This window comes from Microtus oregoni, unplaced genomic scaffold, assembly GCF_018167655.1.
Source record: "Microtus oregoni isolate MIOR12 unplaced genomic scaffold, Mior012 000015F_ref0000493, whole genome shotgun sequence".
NCBI classification, from domain to species: Eukaryota; Metazoa; Chordata; class Mammalia; order Rodentia; family Cricetidae; genus Microtus; species Microtus oregoni.
In genome coordinates this window covers 13,698,905-13,726,839 of record NW_024543074.1, presented here as the reverse complement: position 1 = coordinate 13,726,839, position 27,935 = coordinate 13,698,905, and the positions used below count along the sequence as shown (strand labels likewise).

General features: G+C 48.0%; 1 protein-coding gene across 4 annotated transcripts in view; it reads left to right on the top strand.

Annotated features, from left to right (window-relative positions):
• Myo19 (myosin XIX) overlaps window positions 1-27,787 on the top strand; it is a 32,113-nt gene extending 4,326 nt beyond the window's left edge. For 2 of the 4 annotated variants that reach the window (XM_041665820.1, XM_041665819.1), the window contains 23 exons: window positions 1,272-1,410; window positions 1,737-1,885; window positions 3,692-3,805; window positions 8,374-8,506; window positions 9,856-9,925; window positions 10,497-10,599; window positions 11,140-11,236; window positions 11,359-11,435; window positions 13,168-13,258; window positions 13,620-13,791; window positions 15,506-15,579; window positions 16,347-16,468; window positions 16,664-16,777; window positions 17,008-17,184; window positions 17,472-17,624; window positions 18,686-18,793; window positions 19,629-19,699; window positions 21,849-21,952; window positions 23,491-23,657; window positions 23,763-23,892; window positions 24,553-24,638; window positions 25,652-25,951; window positions 27,036-27,787. In XM_041665820.1, the coding sequence (XP_041521754.1) occupies window positions 1,272-1,410; window positions 1,737-1,885; window positions 3,692-3,805; window positions 8,374-8,506; window positions 9,856-9,925; window positions 10,497-10,599; window positions 11,140-11,236; window positions 11,359-11,435; window positions 13,168-13,258; window positions 13,620-13,791; window positions 15,506-15,579; window positions 16,347-16,468; window positions 16,664-16,777; window positions 17,008-17,184; window positions 17,472-17,624; window positions 18,686-18,793; window positions 19,629-19,699; window positions 21,849-21,952; window positions 23,491-23,657; window positions 23,763-23,892; window positions 24,553-24,638; window positions 25,652-25,951; window positions 27,036-27,164 (2,880 nt within the window). In that variant the 3' untranslated portion in view covers window positions 27,165-27,787. Of the gene's footprint in view, window positions 1-1,271; window positions 1,411-1,736; window positions 1,886-3,691; window positions 3,806-8,373; window positions 8,507-9,855; window positions 9,926-10,496; window positions 10,600-11,139; window positions 11,237-11,358; window positions 11,436-13,167; window positions 13,259-13,619; window positions 13,792-15,505; window positions 15,580-16,346; window positions 16,469-16,663; window positions 16,778-17,007; window positions 17,185-17,471; window positions 17,625-18,685; window positions 18,794-19,628; window positions 19,700-21,848; window positions 21,953-23,490; window positions 23,658-23,762; window positions 23,893-24,552; window positions 24,639-25,651; window positions 25,952-27,035 lie in introns of those variants that run through there. The other 2 variants (XM_041665821.1, XM_041665822.1) reach the window with 2 other exon arrangements.
• The last annotated feature ends 148 nt before the right edge of the window (window positions 27,788-27,935 follow it).

Below are 27,935 nucleotides of genomic sequence, written 5' to 3'. Positions count from 1 at the left end.
TGTATGTATGTATGTATGTATGTATGAATACCTAAGAGGTAGGCACAATCACTATTCCCATTTTAGTGTTAGGAAAATTGAGATAAAAAGAGATTTAAAAACTTAAATTGTACAAGAATAATGGTGGAGTCAGGATCCAGACCTGGGTAGCCTAGACTCCATTTCCACTCTATTGAACTGGGGTCTCACCTGTGCTAGGCAAACACCCACTAAACCATATCTCCTACCCTTTACTTTTTATTTTGAGAGCAGAGTCTTAAATTGGCGAGGCTGGCCTTGCACCTAACAATTCTCCTGCCTCAGGAAAGAGTCCTTCTACCAGGCTCAGTACAATCTAACTTTCTTTGTTGTTGTTTTGTTTGCTTTTCAAGACAGGGTTTCTCTGTATAGCCCTGGTTGTCCTGGAACTAACTCTGTAGACCAGGCTAGTCTTGAACTCACAGAGATTCACCCGCCCCTGCCTGAGTGTTGGGATTAAAGTCGTGCACCACCACCACCCAGCATAATCTAGCTTTCTAATCCAAGCTCTTGGTACTATACTCAACTCCTGGTTGAATCAAAACTGTTCCTGAATTGCAGCTGGTTTTGTAAGTAGTCCTTTCCTTTCTCCTCCTCCTCCCCCTTTCCCTTCTCTTTCCTTTCTTTTTCCCTCAGTCCTTGTTCTTCCATAGATTCAGCTATAGGCTGTAGCAATTGCCCTCAAGAACAAGAGCCTTCTGTGTACATTATGATGAGCCTGAGACTCAGTCTTTTAGAGAAACTCATTACTATGCTGCTACCTTGGCTTGTTCCTGAGGGGTGTGAGCATTGAGGGTTCACTAATCTCATTAGAAACACAGCCATACCAAGACTTCTAAGCTGGTTCCAACCAGGCGCCTTTCTTCTCTTCCCTCTCCGTCCTGTGCTGTACAGACAGCAGCTCTGTGAGACTGGTAGCCTGTAGCCTAAAAGTTGCCTTAGCTGGAGCTCACAGCATTGATTATTAATATGTACTGTCAAGGCCTTGACTAAGTGCTCTGTGTGTTTCTTTTTTCCTTTAACCTTGGAGTTGAGTTTATCACTCCCCCCCCCCCAAAACAAAACAAAACAAAATAAAAAACCATGGCTCATAGAGGTGAATGACCAAGGCTGTCACGCTAATAAGTAGCAGAGCTGAAACATGAGCCACCTGGATCTTGTAGAAACCTGTTCTTTCTCCTGTGCGGGCTTCGCCCTTATTAGCTGTCAACTGGTCTGGGACCCAGGTCTCATGGCTCTTGTGTTGTTCCCAGGTGAATGGTCACAGTTCAGGCTCTGATGCCCAAGGTAGGGCATCCCTCAAGGGAGATCTCCAGGAGTTCCTGGGTGGGGAGGCCCCACTCCATCAGCTGGATGACCTCACCAAGGTGAATCCTGTGACACTGGAAACAGGTATGGGCCTTCCTCCTCCAGACTGCTGCTCCAAAGAACAGGGATGTAGCGAGGGTCTGCAGCACTGTTCCCCAGCTCACACCAAGCACTGATACTCCTGACCTGGCCCCTGCCCCAGGGAACCTGGCACTGCACCTGGGCTCCCCAGGGCAGGCTTTGCTCTAGGTTTGGGACTCGTCTTAATTAGATCTTATATCTATTCATCAGGGAGCTACAGGGTTCTAATGGCACTTAGCTAATTACAGAGGGAGGGCTGCTTCGCAGATGTGTGTCTGGCGTTCTGTCTGCATTTGAGCCAGACTTTGCTTACAGCATCTTTTCCTCAGTCCTGAGGTGCCTGCAGGCCCGGTATACAGAAGACATATTCTATACCAATGCTGGCTGCACCCTGGTAGCTCTGAACCCCTTCAAGCCCATCCCTGAACTCTACGCACCAGAGCTGATGCTAGAGTACCATGCTGCATCTCAGCCTCAGGTAAGACTCCTGCCTACTGGTGCCGTGTCCCTGCCCAGCAGGAACTCTCAGAAACTGAACACATAACTAAGGTACATTGTGGATGATAAATATTAAACTGAGATTGAAACCTAAAATAGAAATATAAAACAAAGGTGTTGTTGTTGTTATGAGAAAGATTTAGAGGTAGGAAACTCCATTAAGAAAATGCCTTCAACCGGTCAGTGGTGGCACACACCTTTAGTCCCAGTACTTGGGAGGCAGAGGCAGGTGAATCTCAGTAAATTCAAGGTCAGCCTGGTCTACAAAGTGAGTTCCAGGACAGTCATGCCTGTTATACAAAGAAACCCTGTTTCAAAAAACCAAAAACGAAAGAAAAAGAAAATCCCTCCATGGGTTGGGGAGATGGCTCAGAGGTTAAGAGTGCTGTCTGTTCTTCCAGAGATCTTGAGTTTAATTCCCAGCACGACATGGTGGCTCACAGCCATCTATAATAGGATCTAATGTCCTCCTCTAGCATGCAGGTGTACATGCAGAACAGTCATACATTAAATATAAATAAATAAAATAAAAATCAAGATTGCATTGTGGGCAAACCTATAGGGCATTGTAGGGTATTTTCTTAACTAGTGATTGATGTGGGCGGGACTAAAACATTGTGGGTGATCCTGGTTGCTATAAGAAAGCAGCGTGAGCAAGCTAGTAAGTAGCACTCCTCAAGGACCTCTGCATCAGCTTTTGCCTTGGGGTTCTTGCCCTCTTTTTTTTTTTTAATATTATTTATTTATTATGTATGCAATATTCTGTCTGTGTGTATGCCTGCAGGCCAGAAGAGGGCACCAGACCTCATTACAGATGGTTGTGAGCCACCATGTGGTTGCTGGGAATTGAACTCAGGACGTTTGGAAGAGCAGGCAATGCTCTTAACCACTGAGCCATCTCTCCAGCCCCTTGCCCTCCTTAAGTTCCTATTCTGACTGCCCTCTGTGATGAACTGTGATGTAGAAGGAAGCAAGTAAACCCTTTCCTCCCCAAGTTATTTTTTGTCGTTGTGTTTTGTCACAGCAATAGAAACCTTAACTAATACAAGCAGTAACTTAAGAAGAAATTTTCCTCCAAATTATAAAGTACATAAAATAAGCAGCAGAATCAGACTATTAAAGAAAAATGTAGAGGCAGCTTAGTTGGTCAAGTGCTCACGTAATATACATAGATATCAGTTCCAGCCCCAGAACTGCATAAGCCAGGTGTAGTGGAACTTGGGAGGTAGAGTCAAAAGGAACAGAAGTTCATTATCCTCAGCTATCCATAGCAAGTTCTAAACCAGCCTGGGCTGCGGGAAAGCCTGTCGGGGGCAGGGGAGATAAGAGCCTTGAAGGAGGCTAGAGAAATAGTTCAGTGGTAAAGAGCACTTTCTGTTCTTCCAGAAAACCAGGAAACAATTCCTAGCACCAACATGTTGGCCCAGAGCCATCTTTCACTCCAGTCCCAGGGAATCTGATGCCCTATTCTGGCCTCCAAGGGCACTACACACCTGGCATAGACATGCATGCAAGCAAAACACCCATCCACATAAGATAATTTTTTTAACTTAAAGAAATGAAATCAGATGAGAGCATAAAGTATTAAAGTCATAGAGTGCTGGAAGGCAGCTGCATCCGTGCTGAGAGAACCTAACCTTGGTGGATGAATCAACCACAGGAGTTTTGGGTTTTTTGGAGGAAACATGCTAGCATTGCTCCTGGTAGCTTCCTGGTGTAATTTGTCATTGGATCAGCCAGTCTTGAAAACATGGCTCACATGACCATCCACTCTTTGATATTTCAGAAATTGAAACCCCACATCTTCACAGTGGGTGAGCAGACCTACAGGAATGTCAAGAGCCTGATTGAGCCAATCAACCAGTCCATCGTGGTCAGTGGAGAGAGTGGAGCTGGAAAGGTAGAAGTGCCAGTTTCTTATCCTGTCCCTTATACCTGGCCAGGTGAGCGCAAAGGTGAGGACCATTGTCTGTGTCATCAGTGGCTGTCACAGGCCGGCTGCCGGAACCAGGTCAACCAGCACCACACCAGACGTCAGAAGCAGCCTCCACTGCTGGCTCTGCCGCCACCCTGGGGAGACACTCCTCCCCTTGCACCTTTATTTTCTCATTGGAGGTGCTTCTGGGGGTCCCTAGAAACAGCAGTCAGATGTTGGGGAACCCAGCATGAGGTACATCAGGTAGATTATCTCTGAAAGACTACTAACATTACAGGCATCAGTCATTTCACTTCTGAAATGGAAGGTAATAGAGGGCCAGCACCTGCATGGGACTTGTTTGTGAACATAAAGGAGCCTGTGTTGTTTGACATGATGACACACATCTGTAATCCCAGGATTTAGAAGGCAAAGGCGATGTAGGAGGATCACAAGCCAGCCTGGACTACATAGTGAAACTCTTATCTATAAATAAATGAAGTAAACATAATACAAAACAGGAGCCAGTACACATAAGGCATTTGGTGGCATGTTTGGCACATGGTAGCGCTCCTCCAAAAGTAGCTGGTTTTTCAGGTTCTTGCCCTGATTTCTTTTTATTATGGACTGTGATGAGGACTTATCAGCCAAATAAACCCTCTTGCTTTTGGCTTTAAAAAAAAAAAAAAGTAGCTGGTTTTACTGTGGGAAAAAGATTAGAAGAGACCAAAGCCTACTGGAGGTGAAGCTGGAGAAACAGCTCAGCTGTTTAAGGGCACTGTTGCAGCCGGGCAGTGGTGGCGCATGCCTTTAATCTCAGCACTCGAGAGGCAGAGGTAGGCGGATTTCTGTGAGTTCGAGGCCCCAAAGCTACAGAAAAACCCTGTCTCGAAAAACCAAAAAAAAAAAAAAGCACTTCTTGTACTGACAGAGGGTCAAGTTCAATTCCAGCAGCCATGCGATGGTTAATAATCATCTGAAACTGTTACAGAAGATCCGAAGCTCTCTTCTGACCTCTATGAATGCTACACCCATGTGATGCAGACATACACTCAGGCATACACCCATACACATGAAATAAAAAATAATAATAAATCTTGAAAATAGCTAAATCCCTATTGAAGTTGTCAGTGATAGCAAAGGCAGTGTATGAGAAGCCCCAGGTATAGCCAGAAGGCCTTACAGATAGCAAGACCTCAGCAGATGAGACAGGTATTACATAAACAAAGATTTCCACCACTCCCCAGCTGCCTCTCCCTTTCCACAGAACTGTCTGAGGGGTTCTTTGGACTGTAAGCCCCTTTGCCTACATTCACCTATCAAAGAGTTACTGAACATTAAGCACACCCTGGTCTCTAGACTGCAGACTAGGCATAGATGCTATGGGAAGGAGCATGGTGAGAAATGCAGTACACATTTTACCTTAGTCTCTAAACAAAGGAAGACAGTAAGTTAGAGAGGCCATAGCTCAGCAAAGTACCTGAAGACTCAGCTCCTGGACAAAGAATTGTTCACAAGAGTACTTGGGACTGAGGTAGAACCTGACTTAAGATCAACACATGTGCCTTAGTCCCAGCACTCAGGAGGCAGAGACAGGTGGATCTCTGTGAGTTTGAGGCCAGCCTGGTCTGCAGAGTCAGTACCAGGACAGGCTCCAAAGCTACAGGAAATCCTGTCTCAAAAAAAAAAAAAAGGGTTGATGCAAACAGCTCAATAACATTTCACCGAGTAGCCGTTATGGCCATTGACTAGGCCTGCCTTTTGGTTTTATTTTTTCTTTAACATTTAATTAGTTAGTTGTGGGTGGAGCAGCACTATACAATACACATGTAGAGGTCAGAGGACAACCCTTGGGAACCAATTCTCTCTTCCACCATGTGGATCCTAGGGGTAGAACTCAGATCATCAGCTTTGGCAGTGAGAGCCTTTACCTGTTGAGCATCTTGTTGGCCTTTTGTTTTGTTTGTATTTTTTCTGTATGAGGAATTAAACCCAGAGCCCTGAATGTGCTGTGCAGGCTTGCTACCAATGAATTCTATTACATCCCCAGTTCTCATTTTATTTTTTAATTTTGAGGCAAGGTCTTGGTAAGTTGACCGAAATGGCTTTGAATTCACATAGTTCAGCCCTCTTCTGGCTTCCATGGGCAATAGACATACACATATTAAAATAAAATAAACTTTAAAAAGTACCTACTTCTCTGTGGACAGGATATAAAATTTATTAATTTGTTTGTTTATTTAGTGAGGGGGAAGCCTACTTCCAGGTATAGTCAGGAGGAGGGCCATTTCTTCTTCTGCCCCCATATTAATTGGGTGACATATTTCCATCCACAATACACCTTAAACAAAAAGGAAAACTAAGTTGCCTGGGTTCAGTCCCAACACTGGAAACTCAACTTCTTTGCATATTGGACTGAGAGTATGTCTGAGTGATAGACTGCTTGCCTGGCATTCACAAAGCCCTGAGTTCAATTCTTAGCACCACCAAAGTTAAATAACTAATCAAACCCCAAGTCAATAGTGAAAAATAATAAAATAGAAAACAGAATAATAGAAAAAAATGAGTGAATTCCAAGGACTTTTTTTTTTTTGTTTTTGAGGTGTGGGGATTGAGCTTCAGATCATATATATGCAAGGCACATATTCTACCACATTCCCAGCAAACTACTTTTGAAAAGTGGTTAAAATCTATACCCACATGGTGCACATACATATGTTTATACACATAAAATTAGATAAACTAATCTTTAAAAAAAAAAAAGATTAAATTTGGTAATATTCTTGCCAAGAAAGCACCAGACCTAGACAGCTTCACTTATAAATTCTACCAGACATTAAAAGTAAAAGCCTGGCAGTGGTGGCCTGCACCTTTAATCCCAGCACTTTGGAGAGAGGCAGATAGATCTCAGTGAGATCGAGGCTGGCCTGGTCTACAAAGTGAGTTCCAAGACAGCCAGGAGTGTTACACAGAGAAACCCTGTCTCAAAAAAACCAAAAAAGAAAGAAGAAGAAGAAGAAGAAGAAGAAGAAGAAGAAGAAGAAGAAGCAATGTTATAAATTCTCTGAGTCTACAGAAAACGGAAATGAGTGAGCACCTCCAACCTAATGGATTTGTTAGGAAGGGGTGGGCCGAGTATTTGGAATACAGCTGAGCTATAAAGTGATTACCTAACGAGCAGGAGGTGTAAATGAACTGTGTATTGTGGTCCACACCTATATCCTAGCCCTGGGGAGGTGGGAGCAGGGAGAGCAGAATTCAAGGTTTTCCTCCCCCTGCACTGTAAGTTCAAGGCCAGCCTGAACCACAGAGTGGGTTCCCTGACAGCCAGGGCTACACAGAGAAACTTTGTGTTGGGGGTGGAGATAGATGTAGCTGGACATGTAATGTCTTTTTTTTTTTTTTCAAGACAAGGTTTCTCTGTGTAATAGCTTTGACTGTCCTGGAACTTGTTCTGTAGACCAGGTTGGGATTAAAGGTGTGCACCACCATTGTCCACTGGGAAATGAGAAACAGGAAAACTTCTCTAAGCTCAAGGCCAGCCTGGTCTACAAAGAAAGTTCCAGGCTAGCAAGGACTACGTAGTGAGATGCTATCTCAAAAATAAATAGAGCCGGGCAGTGGTGGCGCACACCTTTAATCCCAGCACTTGGGAGGCAGAGGCAGGCAGATCTCTGTGAGTTCCAGGATAGGCTCCAAAGCTACAGAGAAACCCTGTCTTGAAAAACGAAAGAAAGCGAGGGAGGGAGGGAGAAAGAGAGAGAGAACTGGACAATGGTGGTGCACATCTTTGATGCTAGAACTTGGGAGGCAGAAGCAAGTGGATCTCTGTGAGTACAAGGCCAACCTGATCTATAGAGTAATTTATTGGACAGGCTCTAAAGCTACTCAGAGAAACCAATAAATATATAAACTAGATATGATAAATAAAAAACAGATATAAACCCTGCATCTCCAGGACTTTGTAAGAAAATATACAGAAAGTCTACTGTAGGATTACAGCTGTTAGGCCTCAGAGATGGGGAGTAGCCTGTCAAATCTGAGCTTGGGGTGTGGGGTGGGTGTTTCTCCTGTACTCCAGCCTCTTTCCTTAGTGCATCTTCTGAGCTGAGAGGCACAGAGGTGTGCACCCCCACTTTACAGATGGGAAATGCCTTGCCCAAGGCCACAGCTAAACGCAGCGTTCTTCACAAATTTGGGCAGGCAGTAACACATGATGAAGGAAAGCACTCTAGTGGGCACCTCTCAGGTTCTGTAGTGGGAGGGTGAGCACACTGTCCACGTGGCTGGAGAGAGTGAGGGTCAGCACGCTGTCCACGTGGCTGGAGGGAGTGAGGGTGAGGACACTGTCCACGTGGCTGGAGGGAGTGAGGGTCAGCACACTGTCCACGTGGCTGGAGGGAGTGAGGGTCAGCACACTGTCCACGTGGCTGGAGGGAGTGAGGGTGAGGACACTGTCCACGTGGCTGGAGGGAGTGAGGGTGAGGACACTGTCCACGTGGCTGGAGGGAGTGAGGGTGAGGACACTGTCCACGTGGCTGTTTTTGCTACAGACATGGACATCCCGCTGCCTGATGAAGTTCTATGCTGTGGTGGCCGCCTCCCCTACTTCCTGTGAGAATCACAAGATCGCAGAGAGGATAGAGCAGCGGATCCTGAACTCCAACCCTGTTATGGAAGCTTTTGGTGAGCTTGGTGTCCTCTGCACTATATTCCAGTTCTATTTCCTCTGGGATTCACCACCTCTAGGAAACAGGTAGTGCTTTAAGACCTCTCTCTGGCCAGGCACTGGTGGTGAACACTTTTAATCCCAGTACTCAGGAGGCAGAGGCAGGTGGATCTCTGTGAGTTCAAGGCTAGCCTGGTCTACAGAGTTCCAAGACAATCAGGACTGTTTCACAGAGAAACCTTGTCTCGAAAAACCACAAAAAAAAAAAAAAAAAAAAAAAAAAAGAAAAGAAAAAAGGACCTCTCTCTGCTCTCTCTGGGCTGGAGAATGACTGTCCTTCACTACCTAAGTCCCAACCCCTTTCCAGATTTCCTCAGCTTCCTTATATTAGAGGTGCTGTCATATCGGGATATAACTCATTGGTAAAGCATCTACAACAAGTGTTGCCATTTGGCTTACATAAAGCAGTCGGACAGAGTGTCTTGGCTCATCTGGTTCCAATCTTATCTCTCCATTCAGTTTTCTAATGTTCCAAAAAGGAAATTTGTCAAAGGTGGCATAGCTTTATTTTGACGGGGGAGTGTTTTGGTTTGATTTATTTATTTTGTTTGTTTTGGTTTGGTTTTGAGACAGGGGTCTTGCTATGTAGCCCTGGCTGTCCTGGATATCTGCCAGCCTCTACCTCCGATTAAAGACGCGCACCACTCTCCCTGGCATAACCATAGTGTCCATGTTGGGTCTCGAGTCCACATGTTGTACTTGTGTCTTAAACCAATAGTGACAACTTGCTTTCACCTCTTCCTGTCAAAGCAGAAAGTCCCTGACTGGAAAGATGGCTCAGTAGTGAAAAGCATTTGTTCCAGGCCAGGCAGTGGTGGTGCACGACTTTAATCACAGCACTCAGGAGGCAGAGGCAGGTAGATCTCTGTGAGTTCAAGGCCAGATTTGTCTACAGGGCAAGTTCCAATTGTTGCTCTTGCACAGGACCTGAGTTCAGTTCCCAGCACCCACATGGTGACTCGCAACCATCCTATAACCAGTTCAACCACCTCTTCTGACCTTTTGCAGGTACCAGGCATACACATGGTACATACACAAGAATGCAGATAGAACACTCATACACATAAAAAAACAGCCCCACTGTGTCTAGGCCTACTCATTCCTGTTCCTAGTTGGGAAATACTTCTTGATATTTATCTTGAACCCCATTTATCAAAATCTTAGTGCCCATTCCTCAATCCTGACTGCCATGACATGGAAATTAACCAAGTGGCTTTTAGGTGACTAGAGATAGGAACAGCCACAGCAGCTCATGAGAATTCTGCAATCCTGGGGGAGTGGGTATAAACACAGATGTGATCTCTAGGGAACGCGTGCACACTGAGGAATAACAACAGCAGTCGCTTTGGGAAGTTCATCCAGCTCCAGCTGAACAGGTAATAGCTACTGCCATCCAGCTCATGGGACAGCAGGGAGTGGAAGCATCTGGGGCAGCCACCAGCCTAGGTCATCCCCATGAGCAAAACTCTACTTGTAGTTTGTACGTTGTGTGTATGGGTTTCTTGAGCACAGTGAACTCCTGAGGTGTCCTTTTTTAACCTAGAAAACCACAGCTTCTGTGACCTTAGTGCTCTTATGGCCTGTGTGCTCATGCTGGCTTCTCTTGCTCAGAAATTTCTTGTTAAAATGCCTCTTTGATATAACCCTGTGCTAGGGCATTAGCTCCTACCTTGAGATGGGTCAAAGTGATAATGCAGAGGTGTTTGCCATGCCTACCTGAGCTCCATGCAAGAGAATACCCCAGAACATTCAAAGACATTTTGAGTTTGTTGCTTGAGGCAAAGTCTCACAGAACCCAAGTTAACTTGAACTCATGCTCCTCCTGGCTACTGTACCTGACTTCCCAAGGACATTTGGGATGTTCCCAACCCAAGAAGAGCTTGGAAGGGATTTGCTAGGTGGCAGTGGGATGAAGGGATAATGACGTGCTCTGCCTCTGTGTGCCAGAGCCCAGCAGATGACGGGAGCAGCGGTCCAGACCTACCTCCTGGAGAAAACGCGTGTGGCTTGTCAGGCCTCCAGTGAGAGGAACTTCCACATCTTTTACCAGGTCTGTGCCAGGTGGAGTACACTCTGCCACAAGCAGGACTGGGTGGCTCATCCCTCCACCCCAGCATGCTCTACACCTGGCCCCTCACTTGCTCTCAAGCAGAGCTGCTCACCAGGCAAGTTTGGGCCTAGAGGTATGTTTTTCTGCCTCTTTCAAATCAGAAGGCCCTCTAGGCAGGAACTCTGTCTTCTAAATGGAAACCGTATCACCTGCCTTAGACTGAGGGCCCTTCGAGGATGGAAACATTTTCCCACAACAGTTTGAGGGAAATTCCTTCCTGGACTGGGCTTCTCCAAGGCATTGGTGGGGCTCCTTGCACCCAGACTAGGAGCTTCTTTAGGTAAGGGGATGTACCCCAGCAAGAGTCATGCATTCTGCGTCAGAGTGCCAGCTTTCCAGGAAGACAGCTTTTGTCCATCAGGATGAGACATCCCACCCCATGCCCCGCGCTTACTTTGGAGCACTCTTAGCCTGGCAATGTTGCTGCCATTTCTTGCTCCTCATTTTAACCCCAGGCCTGAATGTCCTCTCACTCCACAGATTTGCAAAGGAGCCACCCAGGATGAAAGACTCCAGTGGTACCTCCCTGAGGGAGCTGCCTTCTCCTGGCTACCCAATCCAGAAAATAGTTTGGAAGGTAGGAGGAGCATCCTTGGTACCCTAGACTGCCCCCAAAGCCCCACCTATTCTGCCCAGGGCCTGTCTTCCCTCCCGCACTGACCCTGCTGACCACTGGGCTGTGACATGGATTCTTTTCAGAGGATTGTTTCGAGTTGACCAGAGAGGCCATGCTCCATTTGGGCATCGACACCCCCACCCAGAACAACATCTTTAAGGTCAGAAGAAAAGCCATGCTACTTACACTTAGAGGTGATGGTAGCCCTTATCATGGATTGTCCCTGGACTTGGGACTCTCTCTCCACAAATGTCTAGGACTTCAGGCCTCACAGGACCATATCTAAGGAGCTGGGCCATAGGGTCAGTGACACACCATATAGTACTTAGTAATGAACATGGCACAGTGACTCACACTCCCAGAGCACAAGACTTTAGGGCAGGTTTTATTACAGTAACAAGAATAGAGAGATTTCCTTGTTTGTCTAACACTTTAAAGCTTAGAAGTTATGTTCACACCTCTTAGCTCACTTGATTTTATCAACAATCTTTTATGCATGGAGATTATTTCCATTTTATACTTGAGAAAATCAGAGGTAAAGAAACCTAACTGAGCCAGGCAGTGGTGGTGCATGCATCTCAGCACTCTGGAGGCAGAGGCAAGCAGATCTCTGTGAGTTTGAGGCCAGCCTGGTCTACAGAGCGAGTTCCAGGACAGGCTCCAAAGCTACACAGAGAAGCCCTGTCTTGTAAAACAAGCAAATAAAAGGAAAGAAAAAGAAAAGAAACCTACCCAAGATACAACTAAGTGATAAAGTTAGTTCCAGGCATTTTCATTCCAGTGCCCACCTCTTCCTCCACTGTCCTCTGCCTCTCCCTCTGGGAGCCCAGTGAGCTAGCCTTCTCCTCCTCACTGCCTTTCTACCTTTGCTGAAGACCAATTGCTTCCCTTACTTCCTCAACTCCTACAGCTACCGGATGCAGTGTATAGGGTGGGCTGAGGACAGACAGGGAAGCCACTGAAGGAAGATGGGGATATTGGTGGCCTCTGGAAGCTGAGCTATCAGACCCAGTATGGACACTGCTAGGTAGGAGTTTGTGCAGAAGGACAGTACATGGAGCTAGGCTAGAGGGAGTGGAGAGCAGTAGGAGTCTGTCTGGGCATGAGTGCTGTTTGAGGGTGCTAAGACATTCTTATTTGGCTGGAAAGACACCATGATCAGGAAGGTGGTTTTCCCAGGGCAAGGCTCATCCATTCCACTGAAAGTGTTATGACCCTGTACCATATACCATAGCCATGCTGCCCAGTGGGCACAGCTGCCCTCTCCCAGGGTAGTTTGGAGCCAGAAGACTAATAGCCTATGGAAATTATCTGTCTGGGGCCAGACAACAATGGCAGGAAAGGCTCTGCTCTCTCAATATGAGATCCAAGGGTTTCTAAACTTATTACCAAGTGTTCTCCTTGCCATCATAACTTCTGGAAATTACTTCTGTAAACCATTGAAAGCAAAGGCAGAAGGGTAGCACCTACTATCACTGCCCAGTAATGCTGATAAAGGGTCCCAGGAAGCCATGACCAAGCCCCATTAGGCAGAAATGACACTGGTCCATAACTAAGGGAACAGTACCCCCACATGGACTGTTCATGAAGAGAGAGGAAGTGGGACAGAGGATGGATGGAGCCTACTGGCTGCTCTGGGAGGCGGCTGAAGTCTCACTGCCTAGACTCTAATCTTGGCCTAGGCTCAACATTAACCTCTCCCATCTCTGTTACGGGCATCTTCGTGACATGTACTTCATAGGATGTGGAAGAGATTGTCTTGGGATGCTCTAACATGAAATCTTGTCTGACAGAGGTAGACAGTGGGACAGTCATCAGGAGCTCCCCTCCTCTATTGTTGCAGCATCAGCTTTTTCACGCCCCTGCTTCCTGACCACCCCTTCTGCCGTCAGGTCCTTGCTGGACTGCTGCACCTTGGCAATGTCCATTTTGCTGACTCAGATGATGAAGCCCAGCCCTGCCAACTGATGGATGGTTCCAAAGGTGAGAGACAGGGATGGTATGGTGGGATGCACCTGACAGGAGAGTGACTACTGTTACTGAGGTGCGGTGGGAAATTGAAAGCTGAACTTTCAGTCTGGCACCCTTGATTAGCCAGCTGCTGACGGGCCTGCCATGGATAATTACTCCTCAGCCTTTGGTGAAGCCAGCACTGTTTTCTCCGTCTCACAATGAGAAAATCGGTCAGGTGCTTTAGAAATTATTTGTCCAGTTGTAATACTGTGGCTTCAGGTCCTGTCTCTGCCATGTAAGGAGGCCTGTGGCAAGCCTCTTAGAATCTAGGCTTCCTCCATCCACTCAGTTCCAGTGGAGGGTGTTTGCTTAAGGAGGACTCTCCTCCCAGCCTCTGTCAGGACATCAGCCTCACTGCTGCAGCTCTCAGAGAACATGCTGCTGGAGACTGTGCAGATTCGAACCATCAAGGCAGGCAAGCAGCAGCAAGTGTTCCGGAAGCCGTGCTCCCGAGCTGAGTGTGACACCCGCAGAGACTGTCTGGCCAAACTTATCTATGCACGGTGAGCAGTTTACCCTGGGCCTTTACTTCCCATGGGTTCTTAGACTGTCTGAGGTTGAACTAAACACTGTCAGGCAATGGGTAGAGGCCCAAGATGGAGGGTTCTGAATAAAGCAGACCAGTTGCTGGGCCTCCAGGACATGGCAAGGCATAGTTCCCAGGTTCGCCCTAAACACTGCCTTTGGCCTCTGTGCTTGTTTTGAATGGTGAAGTTGCCACATTCCTGACCTAGATTTAGCTCATCGTTCAAGTACAAGATCCTGCTTTGACCTTAGCCTAGGTGAGGAAAGCCTGCTTAGCTCCCCTCGGCAAAGCAAGCCCCCAAAGGTGATCTCCTTCTTTACAGCACAGGTTCAGACTGTTGAGTGGTGGATAGGCTCCTCTGTCTCCTGCACCCTGGTTCCTAAGGTTATTCACCTGGGGAGTTGGAGAGACAGCAGCGAAGCCAGAACTCAGCTCAGAGTCAGGGCCAACAAAAGACGCAGCAGGCAGGAGCAGCACAGCAGGGAAAGTGGGTTCTGGCCTTCCTTTCTTGGGACATGACATAGGCTTCTCCATCCTCTGGACCATATGGTCAAGGATTACCTCATCTTGAGTTCTGAGAACCTTCAGAGTGCTTTGTAAAGGCTGTTGGGGTCAGAGTACCGAGATTATCCATGACCACTATATGTGTGCGCATGTGAGATCTTGGACAACCCTGTTCAGAGCCAAGAATCTGAAGTCTTCCTAAGCCCATGGCAACTAGAGACAGGTACTGCTGCCTCAAAGCAGGTTTTAGGTCAAAAGTTGGGGGACTTTTGTTTTTGGAGGGTTATTTTGAGACAGGGTCTCACTATGTAGCTCTGGCTGACCTGGAACTCACTATCAGTGCTGTGATTAAAAGTTTGTGTTACTACTTACTAAATAAAGATATTTAGCAGGGGTTGCTGGTTCCATTCCAGAGTCTGTATATAGGCTCTGTTTCCTACTGATGTAGGAGAAGGCAATGTGTAGGAAAGAAGTCCCTGAACCGTGTAATGCTTGTTGCCAGCTTGTATCAAAATTTCATTTTCTTTTTTTTTTAAATGAGCTTATTTATTTTTATTTTATGTGGATTGGTTTTTTTTTGTGCCTGTGTTTATGTCTATGTGAAGGTGTCAGATCCCCTGGAGTTGGAGATACAGACAGTTGTGAACTGTCATGTGGGTGCTAGGAATTGAACCTGGGTCTTCTGGAAGAGCAGCCAGTGCTGTTAACCTCTGAACCATCTCTCCAGCTCCCAGAAGTTTTATGTTCTGTGGGCTAGTGACAGTTCCAGAGTAGAGAATGCCATTATTCTTGTGACTTGGGACCACTTTGTTTGGGACTGAGTAGGATGTGGCAGCTCCTTAAGCGTTTTTCAGGGGAATTTAATGCAGTAAGCTCCTTGCTAACCCGACTGGGACCTGCCAGTAGCCTCTTCTAGTCACAGCATCAGCTGTGATGGGCTTCATGACTAATGCAGACCCAGGAGCCTGTGCTATCCTGTGCTATCATGCTATGAGGACAGCTCAGGCTTTTGTATACCTGGAAATGTATATGTGTAAAGCCTACCTCTGCAGTAGGTCAAGACTGCATAAATCAGAAACAAGAGGATTTAGCCTTTGGCCCAGTGGGTTCAGAACACAGGGCCTTCTAGCTTGTAGCACCCTTCCTGGGAGAGCAGTTTCACCAGTCCCACTCTTTCCCATCAACAGGCTGTTCAACTGGCTGGTATCAGTGATCAACAGCAGCATCTGTGCAGACTCCAACTCGTGGACTGCCTTCATAGGTAGCAAGGCTCACCCTGCCACAGGCCCTCCTGAAAAGCAGCTGGACCCTGAGTGGAGGGAGGGTCTTTGGGTCACCTGTGTGCCTCTAAGCAGCTCCTTTCTCCTCTCAGCCAGTGTCCTCATCCATCCTTCCAGGAGTTTGGTGATATTTCTACATTTGATTGCCCACAAATGACATGTCCATGGCTCTCCAGACAGACCAGTTTATGCATTGTCCCTAATGGTCCCTTTATCCTAGAGACTTAGCTCCAACCCCAGAAGAGTAGTCAGAGCTAGAGTGGGAGACACAGTTGAGATCGGTGTTGTACTCTTGGGTTAGGTGAGTCGAATAGGGGAAGGAAGTAAAACCTAGGGGTGCTGACACAATTTGCTTAAAGAGACGCATCAGCTAGGCTGGTGAAATCGAGGTCCTCTGAACTCGGTTGTTTCAGAGATCATTTCCTGCTATCACACAAAAAAATGGGACCTGATATCCTCAAGGAGGAGCCTATTGGGGCCAGATGATACAGACTCAAAAGTATGCTGGCACCTGGGCTGCCCTTCATTCAGATTTTTGGCTTTCTGCCTGCTCTGACTTAGTATGGGGCAGGGGAAGAGGTCCTGGGTCCTACCTGGGTGAGTGGTGGGAACAGGAGACAGCGATCACTCAGCCTTATCCCAAAGCTTCTAAGTATGAGACCTCAGCAAGGGTCCAGTCATTTGGGGTCCTATAGTTGTCCTCTTCCCCCCCCCGTGGTAGCCCCATGGTTCTCTCCTGTCTCCAAAGGTCTGCTAGATGTGTATGGGTTTGAGTCATTCCCTGACAACAGTCTGGAACAGCTGTGCATCAACTATGCCAATGAGAAGCTACAGCAGCACTTTGTGGCTCACTACCTCAAGGCCCAGCAGGTGAGGTGTGGAGCAAGGCAGGTCATCCTTCTGGATCCTCTGCCTCTTCCTGGCCCCCAGCCCAGTCATGACTAGACACCTTTGTTCCTGTCTTATTAATTGATAAGTAATAATGATGTAAGAAAGTGTTTTAATATATTTTTGTTTCTTCCTTAATGCTGTTGTGGAACTTTCTCCCACTGCACCCCTGCCCAGGAGGAATATGCACTTGAGGGCCTGGAGTGGTCATTTGTCAACTACCAGGACAACCAGACCTGTTTGGATCTCCTGGAGGGGAGCCCCATCAGCATCCTTTCCCTCATAAATGAGGTAGGGAGGTTCAGCCAGTGAGCCAAGCAGCACTTTTTGGGGCCTTGGTGACTGTTTTATGTGCTCTTTTGTCTGTCTCTCTCCCACATCTGCAAATAAGTGTGCTCCCACACACATGCTGTAGTTGATATAGTGCCTGTGTTACAACTCTACTGCAGTGGGGGCCAGACACTGAGGAAGGTGAAGATGTGGTAAGACCTCGATGATGACCACCCGCTCCCACCCTACAGGAATGCCGTCTTAATCGGCCGAGCAGTGCAGCCCAACTCCAGACACGCATCGAGAGTGCTCTGGCAGGCAAACCCTGCCTGGGCCCTAATAAGCTCAGTCGGGAGCCCAGCTTTGTGGTTGTGCATTTCGCAGGACCCGTGCGGTACCACACAGAAGGCCTGGTGGAGAAGAACAAGGTGGGCGCTGAATCCCTGCACAAAGTAGTTCCTAACTGGCATCCTCTTCCTCCTGAGTCTCCTAAAAAAAATCTAGGCTCACCTTCTTGAGCCCTAACTAAGATGCTGGCTTGTCCATCCTGACCTGCCTGGAAGCAGCCTATGTCTCTTCTTGGCCAGCAGACACACTCTACGTGGGACTCCAGCCTGCCCTTCTATGAAGTCCCGAGCTCGGGTAGAGGTGCTAGAGCAGCAGCTGGCACTAAGAAGCAGCTCACCTACCTGCCACCTTTGTTCTTTCCCAATAGGACCCTGTTCCCCCTGAGCTGACTGGGCTCCTGCAGCAATCCCAAGACCCTCTGCTCATGATGCTATTTCCTACTAACCCTGAAGAGAAGACCCAGGAGGAGCTGTCTGGCCAGAGCAGGGCTCCTGCATTGACTGTGGTATCCAAGTTCAAGGTAGGTCTGGTGGTGATGACATGAAGTGCTGTGTTCACTCTCATAATTGTCTGTTGAGCACCCCTCAGGATCGGGGCTGTCTGCTAGGGAGCAGTAATGTGCCATGCAGAAATGACATAGGTCTCTTCAAATTTATGCTTCAGTGTAAAGGGCCCATAGGAAACAGGCAAGAGACAGCATGGGATATAAGAATGTGACAGAGATAGGGGCTCTCACCCTCTGCTCATGGGGTAGTCAGAGAAGAGTACACTTTATATGGAGCTGTGACTGCCCTGTTCAAACCCTGTGCTTGGCTGGGCCAGAATACCACTTCCCCTGGTGTTCTCTGCTTCCTTTGTGTGAAACTTGCATGGGTTGCTCCCACTCCTGGGACCTCTTGACCACTACCCTTCCACATCTTGTTCACCCACCCTGCCACTTTTTTTATTTGTTCCTGTTTATATGTTAACCCCTACTTTGCCGTCACCTTGAGGGCACCCTGGGAAACTCGAGTTTATTGTCTGAGGAGTGTGCTGCAGCCACAGCGTCAGACATTACTGACAGTACCTGTACAGATTGTGTTATTAGGCTGACCTGTGACATAGTAGACTGTCGGAGTCACGTCCCTCTGGCACATAGTGTAACAGCAGGGGTGATGTGAAGCTGTTCTCCTGTAGGAGTGAAGTGAGGACAAGCTCTATACCAGAGGATCAGTGAGAGCCACTGGTCAGAGCATCCCTGGATAAAGGTGACAAGTGATGGGTGATTAAACAGCTTTGCACATGTTCTTTAAGAACTTCCAAGTCACGTGGGATAGCACACACCTTTAAACCCAGTACTCAGGAGGCAGAAGCAGGCGGATCTCTGTGAGTTTGAGACCAGTTCTTGGACAGCCAGGGTGGTTATACAGAGAAACTCTGTTTCAGAGGGAGCAGGGATTTCCAGTAGTTCCCAGGGGATATATGGGTGTTGATGTCAAGACTGAGAGGGCCACTAAGGACAAAACATTCCCACTAACCAGAATCCAGCTTATGACCCTGCGCAGCCCCAATCCTGCCTCACCCAGGTTTCTCTGTCTGCAGGCCTCGCTGGAACAGCTCCTGCAGGTCCTACATAGCACAACACCCCACTACATTCGCTGTATCAAGCCCAACAGCCAGAGTCAGCCACAGACCTTCCTCCAGGAAGAGGTAACTAACCCTCAGCTACAGCTGCCTAGTATCAAACCCCATCTGGCAGGGCCTAGAAAACCAAAGGAAAGCATCTCCAGATGTGATCACAGACAGTCTCTCAGGCTGGGCCTCCCTGCTCTGGCAGGGCAGTCGTGTGTGGTTGTATGTCTGTACAGTGCACCAAGCCTAGCCAGTGTGGCACATGGGGACTCTAGAACACCTTGCTCCCTGCTCACCTAGCCTATCTCTGACAAGAGACTGAATCTGCTTGGGGCAATGGCTGTTTACGATTTGTTCAGCATCTGTACTTCAGTCCATGAAGTATGGCTATCTCTGGACTGTTAATCTCATTTCTAGTTTACACAAAAGCACTCCTCAGGGTTTCAGGTTCTGAGGGGTACAGAGATGTGTGAGTGCGGACAGCACTGAAGAATGGCCAACAGTCACCTGGTAAATGTGGCGTACAGCCAAGATAACTTGGCTGTGTGGTAAAGTTCTGGGTTCAAATCAAGTAAGAATCTTCGCAGTCTAACCTTCCGTGCTTGAGCAGCTCTGATGCTGGAAGAGAATAAAGCAGTTCTGTATTGTGAAGTGGTATCAGCCTGGGAGAGGTGAGAGACAGCCAGGACCACTGCAGACCTTAGCTACATCAGGAGCCAGCATCAGACAGGGCCTTTCAGGTCCTCCCTTCCAGCAGGGAGATCATCAGGCCCTCTTGGTTTCTTTTGGTCCCATGGAGACTGACATCTCTGTCAGCCAATTGTGCCTATCATTGAAGGTCAGGACCAGAGATATGCAAAAGAGATGGTATTTCTGGCCTATAGGTGCTTGCCCTGTCTCCCCACCCTTGCAGGTGCTGAGCCAGTTGGAGGCCTGTGGTCTTGTGGAGACCATCCACATCAGTGCTGCTGGCTTTCCCATCCGGTAAGTGAGCCACGTTGCTGTAGGGCCAAGGCCTGGTGGTGCTCAGAGCTTGGGCCAGACAGAGGGAGGAAGGGATGAGGAGAATGGCAGGTCTGTGGCAAAGGGATGGCACCTGTACATCTAGTCAGTCACTCATTGTGTATTTCTCTGCCTTGGAGGGCCTACATTCTGTGGAAACAAGAAAATTAAGTATGGGCCAGACACGGTAGCACACTCCAGCACTTGTGATACTGAAACAGGAAGATCAACACACATCTAAGGCCAGCCTAAGCTACAAGAGCTAGTTCCAGGACAGGCTCCAAAACTACAGAGAAACCCTGTCTTGGGGGAAAAACAAACAAACAAAAAACTTTTTTTTTTTTTTTTTTTTAAAGAAAGGGTCTGGGGTTTGAGAGATGGTTCAAGGTTAAGAGCACTGGCTGCTCTTCAGAAGACTGGGATTCAATTCCCAGCACCCACATGGCAGCTCACAATCATCTAACTCAAGTTCCAGGGGATCTGAAGCCTTCCTTTGGCATCCAGAGGCACCAGGCATACACATGGTGGACAGACATACATGCAGGCAAAACTCATACACATAAAGTTTTCAAAAATTTACAAATAAAACTGGGCATGGTGGCACGTGCCTTTAATCCCAGCACTCAAGAGGCAGAGGCAGGCAGATTTCTGTGAGTTCAAGGCCAGCCTGGTCTACAAAGTGAGTTCTGGGATAGCCAGAGCTTACACAGAGAAACCCTACCTTGGGGGGCGGGAGGCGGATTAAATTTTTTAAAAAAATCAATAAGCACAAATAAGTGCTTGCTGAGGACCCAAGTCTGGATCTCCAGCATCACTGCTAAGCTGGGTGTGATGGGGCTGGAGAGACAGATGGCTCGATGACTGAGAGCACTGAGCTCTTCCACAAGACCTGGGTTCAATGCCCAGCACCCACATGGCCGCTTACAGCTGTCTGTAGCTCCAGTTTCAGGGGATCTGGCACCTTCACAGACACACATGCAGGCAAAACACCAATGCACATCAATTAAAAATAAATAAAAATCTTTAAAAAAAAAAAAGCGAGATATGGCAACAAGCACCTGTAATCCCAACACTGGGAGGCAGACACAGTAGTCTGTGGACTTGCTGGCCAGCCAGTTTAACCAGTCAGTAAGCCCCGGGTTCAATGAGAGACTCAAAAAATATGGTGGAAAGCTATAGAAGAAAGTTTCCAATGTCAGACTGAGGCCTCCACATGTGCAAGCACACACATACTTCCACAGATAACACACAAGTGTAAAGGACAGCTAGTGCTAGGAAAGAAACAGAATTTGTTGTTGCAGGGAAAATCTGTGGTCTGGTTATCAGTGCAGAGGAAAGGGAAGGGAAGGACTTAGAACAGAGAACAACCATAATGCTGTCAGGTAGTGAGACACCAATGGCCTGGGCCACAGAGAAGCAGCAACAGTGAATGGAAGCCTCGGCAGTGTGCCCTGAGTGTGGTGGAAGAAGCTGCATCTTGTATTCTCAGAGAATTCTTGTGCTACTCACTCAAGTTGGATGCAGGGTTAGGACAGAAGGGAGATGAGTGATGTTGCAGGATTAGCTGGGAAGCAGTAGGCCCAACTGGGATGTCTAGCTCACAGTAAAGAGAACTAGACAGTCTGCAAGGTGAGTGCCCAGGGAGTAGTCTGCGTCCAGGCTGTAGAAACAACTGCTGTTTTCTGGGGCAGATGGTTGAATCAGGACAGTTTATCAAAATGGGCTAGTCTTGTGGAGGCCAGAGTTGGAGTGTGAAGGAAAAGGGAAATGAGAATCAGGAATTCTCCTGTGGCTTTGTCTGATTTGAGAAGTTCAGAGACAAGCCTCAGAGTCTTAAGAACTGTGCAGGTACATGTTGTCCATCCTCACTGGGTTTAAGCACCCCACTACCACAAGGAGATATGCCATACCACATGAAGTCAGAGGACAACTTGGCAAGTCAGTTCTGCCCTCCCACCATATGGGCCTTGAGGATGGAAATGTTGTCTGCAGGCTTCCCACTGAGTGGCCCTTGGCATCTCTAGGACACACCCTCCTCCATTCAGTTGGGATGGTCAGGCAGCACTGACTTTGAGCCCCAGCTAGGCACCTGGCTCACAGTCTTGTTCTTTTTGTCTTCTTTGGCTTCCAGGGTCTCTCACCAGAACTTCGTGGAACGATATAAATTACTGAGACGGCTCCGACTTCGCACATCCTCTGGTCTCTGGGGCTTGTGTTCTGCCAAAGGGCCCTCTGGTGAGTGGAGCCCATTTTTTTTTGTCATTTGTTCAACCGTAGGTTACTGAGGACTGAGCTGTACCTTCTCAGAGATGAGGGTCCAAAGACTGATGGTTGTTTGCACAATGTGGGGAACAAACCCCAGCTGACAATGGTGTAGAAAGGTCAGTGTTGGTGCACATCTTTAATCCGAGTACTCAGGAGGCAGAGGCAGGTGGGTCTCTGTGAGTTCAAGGCCAGCCAGGACAACTATGGCTGTTACACAGAGAAACTCTGTCTCAAAAAAAAAAAAAAAAAAGGAAGGAAGGAAGGAAGGAAGAAAGAAAGAAAGAAAGGGCAGGCAGGCAGAGAGCTTACTCTGGTGCCAGGGAGATGTGGAGGGGAAAGTATTTAGAGGAGGTGGCGATAACCGGATTAGCTAGGCGACGCCCACTGCACATGACATCTGAACAAAAGCTCCCAGGCGAGAGACAGAGCCGTAGGTGTGGCAGGGAAGGCTAGAGTGCCAGGTGAGCTTTATTCCTGGGTAGATGAGGTGGCTGCTTCAAAGGAGAGAGCCAGTGCCCCATCCACCTCATGCTCTTCACTCTAGGGACCTTATGGGAGGTGTTGGGGGTGAGGCTGTGAGCCACCCAAGGAGAAGCCAGAGCTGTGTGCAGCTATGGGCACACTGGTCAGTGTTGGTAGGCATGGCTCTGTACAGATACAGAGGTAGACAGAAATGGACGGTGAACTTGGCCTTGCCAGTGAGAAGAGTAGGCAAAAGGGAAATCTGAGGAATCTGGACCAGCCCTGTATGGCCAGCTTGAGCTCCAGGGTCCAGGAGACATCAAAGGGGGAGAAGTGTACAAAGCACTAGGGTGAAAGTCTAGCCTGTGACGCAGTGTAGCTAACTAAAAATGTGGGAATGTTAGAGGCAGAGGGACAGACACAAGGACTAGGACAAATCTCAGCCCAGCCACAGCTGCTCCCCAACCTCTCAGCCCTTCTGGGCCCCACCAGTAGTTTTCTCTTGGGAGTGTGTCACTCTCCTTCGCCCTCCCCTTCTTTCTCCTCTCTCCACGGTTCGCTCTCCTGTCTCTCTTACCAACAAGCCTCTCTGGGCCCTGGTCCAATTTCTGGATGTCTCTCATCTCTCGTCTCCTGCATCTGTTTGGTGTCCTCTGTCTCCAAAGAGGCGCTGGGCTGCTAACTGTCAGAGCCCTCAGGTAAATCTTCCCAAACAGGAGGCACGCTTGGGAGGGCTTTCCCACAGTTGGGTATGGTATTCCTTTTCTTCACTTGACTGTACCTGGTAAGGGGTGGGACCAAGGGAGTAGCCAAGCAGTCTGGGATTTCCTCTCCAGGCTTACAGACCTTGCAGCCTGTCCAAGGAGACATGGGGCAGTGGTGACTTCAGAACAGTCCCAAACAGCCAGGACTGTGAGGGATGAAAGGGGGAAGAAGAAATGACTAGATTCAGAACAGCAATAAGAGGCGTAGAGAGCCAAGCTCTTCAGACTCCAGAAGCCTGTGGGAATGAGCGGGCACTGATGAAGCCTTTCTCCCACCTCCAGAGCCGCCTCTATGTGCCAAGGAGGCCACACTGCAGCCTCTACTACAGGACATTCTCCATGCTCTGCCAGCTTTAATTCAGACAGCGACCCCTCCCAGTGACCCAGCTGAGACCACACAAGTCCCACTGTACTGTGGCAGGACAAAGATTTTCATGACTGACTCCATGGTAAACTGACTGGGGAACGAGATTACGAGTGCCAGCAGCAAGTGTAGGCCGTTCTCAGGGTGGGGAGGGGAGGCCAGACACCTCAGTGGACTCCTCTTCTCTCAGCTAGAGCTTCTGGAATGTGGACGTGCCCAGATGCTGGAGCAGTGTGCCCGCTGCATCCAGTGTGGCTGGAGGCGACATCGTCTCCAAAAGCAGGAGAAACAGAGGCGGGCTGCCGTGCTCATTCAGGCAGGTAGGTGGGGCTGATTCCATATGACGGGTCTGACTAACACAGTCCTGACAGGCTGATTTTGAAAAGTGAAAATCATTTGTCCTTCTGTAGTGCCATGAATCAAACCCAGGGCTTCACTCATGCTAGGCAAGTGCTATAACATGGAGCTACATTTCCACACAAGCACAGACCACCCAGACCCCTCCTGTTCCTTGGGAACTGATGAGGACTGAGTCTGAGGTCAGTGGCAGCCTGGGTCCTTACAGCTCCCAGGTGGCTCTTCAATGTGCAGCTATCTGTATTGGGCAGTATAACGTAAGACTGTGTGTGTGTGTAAGTGTATAATGTAAGACTGGTGTGTGCACAGCTATCTGTAAGCTTGTGGGCAGTATAACACAAGAGTTGTGTGTACCATATGCGTTCAGGTGCCCTTGGAGGCCAGAACTAGAGTCAGAAGAGGTTGTGAATCACCATATGGGTGGTGGTAACCAGTCTGGTGCCCTGCAAGAGCAGGGGGCTCTTAACCACTGAGCCATCTTTCCAGGAGCGACTCTTAAGCCCCATTTTGCCTTATATATTGACATCACTGGGAAAACGGACTTCATATTTTCACATCAACCCATATTGGCCACATGGCTAACAGCTCTACTGATGGTTTTTATGTCTCTGCTGTTTCTTTAGCTATCCGGTCCTGGTTAACGCGGAAACACATCAGAAGGTTACACAGCGCTGCCACGGTCATCAAGCGCACTTGGCGAAAGTGGAGAGTGAGTGTGGCTGAAGGCCAGGGGTGGGCTTCAGACAGGCCCAAGACAGAGGGATGTCTGTGCCGCTGGGGTGTGGCACCAGCCTCTAAGCCTGGTGTCCCGTGTATAAAAAGGGTACAGATAGCTCCTGTACAGAGTGGCATAAGCAACCCTAGGCTCAAACTGCCAATAAAACTGCAGTTTCTTGACATTCTGCCCCATGAAGCAAGTCTAGTCCAGGGCATCACAGCCAAAGCTCTTGAGTTTACCTTGTCAAGCTGATTGTTTTCCAGTCAGAATGCTGGAAAAGAGCTAGTAAGATGACTCAGCAAGTAGACCAACTGAGTTTGAGCCCAGGGACCCTCATGGTAGGAACAAACTCTCAAAAGCTCTCTCTGACCTCCACAGGTGACCGTGGCATGCTCATGCCCACATGAGCATACATGCATACACACAAAGAGGTTTTTTTTTTTTTTTAATTTTTATTGATTTATTTGGTTTTTCAGGGCAAGGTTTCTCTCCTAGCTGTCTTGGAACTCACACTATATATAGATCAGGCTAGCCTTGAACTCAGAGATCCACCTGTCTCTGCTTCCCAATTGCTGGGATTAAAAGGGTGCACCCCCACCAGCTAACTATTTTATCTTTTTAAAGAGGGCAAGATCTTGACTACCCAAGATCAAGCCCCAATTCATAAGCTGTCCTGTGACTTCAGCATGTCCACTATAGCATGCTACTTCTGTGTCAAGTAAATGAATGCAAAAGTAAGTCCTTTAGGGGCTGGAGAGGTGGCTCAGTGGTTAAGAGCATTGCCTGCTCTTCCAGAGGTCCTGAGTTCAATTCCCGGCAACCACATGGTGGCTCACAGCCATCTATAATGAGGTCTGGTGCCCTCTTCTGGCCAGCAGACATACACAGAGACAGAATATTGTATGCATAATAAATAAATAAATAAATATTTAAAAAAAAAAAAAGTAAGTCCTTTAGAAAGGTTAGGCAAACCTAACATTATAAAGGAGTGTTTTCTCTTTAAGATCAGAATGGCCTATCTTGCTTCTAAAGAACTGGATGGTATGGAGGATAAACCCATGCCTCAAGCTCCCAGTTCCCTGAGCTCCTCGCTGTCCCCAGCACACACTAAACTACTAGAGGCAATAATCCACCTCTGGCCCATGGGACTGGTGCTAGCCAACTCAGCTGTGGGTGTGCGCGGCTTTCAAAGGAAACTGGTGGCCCATGCCTGCCTCCGGCTTCCCACGGGCAACCCTAGCAACAACGTCCAGACACCACAACAAGATCAGGCTGGCATTACGTCCATCAGAGCGCTGCCTCAGGTATGTTCTCCTGAGATGCCATGGCCGTCCTTCCCACAGCTCCAGGTTGTTCACTGGGGAAGGCAGTGAACAAAGTTGCCTGTCGTGGGGGGGGGGGGGCGGGGGAGGGAGGGAATAGCACAAAACTCCCTAGCCCTATGGAATAAGCCAAATCTATAGGTGTTCCTTGCTGCCATTGTTCCAGCCAAAAACCAGATTGTTCAGAGCCCTTCAAAAACTGCTTATAAGGGCTGGAGAGATGGCTCAGAGGTTAAGAGCATTGCCTGCTCTTCCAAAGGTCCTGAGTTCAATTCCCAGCAACCACATGGTGGCTCACAACCATCTGTAATGGGGTCTGGTGCCCTCTTCTGGCCTGCAGTCATACACACAGACAGAATATTGTATACATAATGAATAAATAAATATTTTAAAAAAAAACTGCTTATAAGCATTTTATCTCTGAGTGTTTGGCTCTTCCTCTGCAATGTGAGATCCTCAGTTAGGCAAGTACCTCAGCCCTGTATCCTCTACCAGATGGACACAGGAAACTCCCTACAGGGTTGCTGTAAGGAATTAAAGAGTAGCACAGTTGACTCTAGGACATTAGTTCCACTTCTGAGAAATGAGTGTGGCCATAGTCTGTCTCCTCAGATGACATTCTACCACTTGGTTACTGGCTGTCACTTTCTCAACTGGAAACAGTGAATGTGTGGCCGGGTCCTGTGTGTTATGCCACCTGTTTGACCTGAAAGCAGGCCTCCCAGCCTGGTCCCAGCTCAGCCCCTTCCCTGGATAACCCTAGTAATGGCACGTCATCTTGGAACCTCCATTTTCTCCTCTGAAAACCGGGTTAATACCCCGCCTGGTACAAGGGACCAGAGGAAAGAAATGAAGTCAACAAGATGCCGTATAATCTGTACAAAGTCTCCCTGAAACTGACAAGGGGTAAACAAGTATTCTGATCTTCCAGCTGTCAGTAGGTGGGATGACAGCCAGTACCCTTAGAGTAATAGGAAATACTAGGAGTCTGTCACCCTGAATGGATTTCTCTCTTTGAGGTGTTGTTGGGCCCTGCCACTCATAGACTGGTTCTCTTTCTCTCCAGGGCTCGATAAAGTTTCACTGCAGGAAGTCTCCACTTCAGTATGCTGACATCTGCCCTGAACCTCCAGCCTCCAGTGTTACTGGCTTTAATCAGATTCTGCTAGAAAGACACAGGCCAGTCCAAGTGTGACTCTTGTACCCCACCTGCCTACGTGATCTTTAGTGCCTTTGTTTCCAGAAGGCCGTTTCCTGCCAGCTGCCTTGCCAAAGACATCTGATCAACACACAACTGCCAAGCTATTCCCACAGCGACTCCAACTGCGTGTGCAAGCAACAGCTTCTGTCTGTGAGCCAGGGCTTCGTGGTCAGAGTACCAGCCAGCTAGGACTATGGCCTCGGCACTGGCAGGATCTGGGAGTGCTAGTTACCAAGCCAAGATTAGGACCACAACATCCCAGCTTACTGTCCCCCTTCAGGCTCAGGTTCGGCAGATGTGACTGTCCGTCCAGAATGTCACTACAGCAGGATAGATACTGGGCCATCTACAAGCACTTTAAAATGGCCAAATCACCCTAAAATTGGCTCTAAAATTTTGGCTGGGGAAAACTTACATATAGTTCATTAAGGAACAATGCTATTTAATAAACTGATTTATTTAATGACACCAAGAACAATGAGCAATGCAATGTACACAGAACCACATCTTTAATTTATTCAGTAACACTATCAATCAGTTTTTAATTCAAAAACTAAACCTGGATAAACCTGGTATTTATGGTGTAACTCTGAACTGTACCAGAAATAAATTTAAAACCACCATGTAAATATAAATAGCCTTTTCCCTTTTTTAAAAAGAATGTATGGCCGGGCGGTGGTGGCGCACGCCTTTAATCCCAGCACTCGGGAGGCAGAGGCAGGCGGATCTCTGTGAGTTCGAGACCAGCCTGGTCTACAAGAGCTA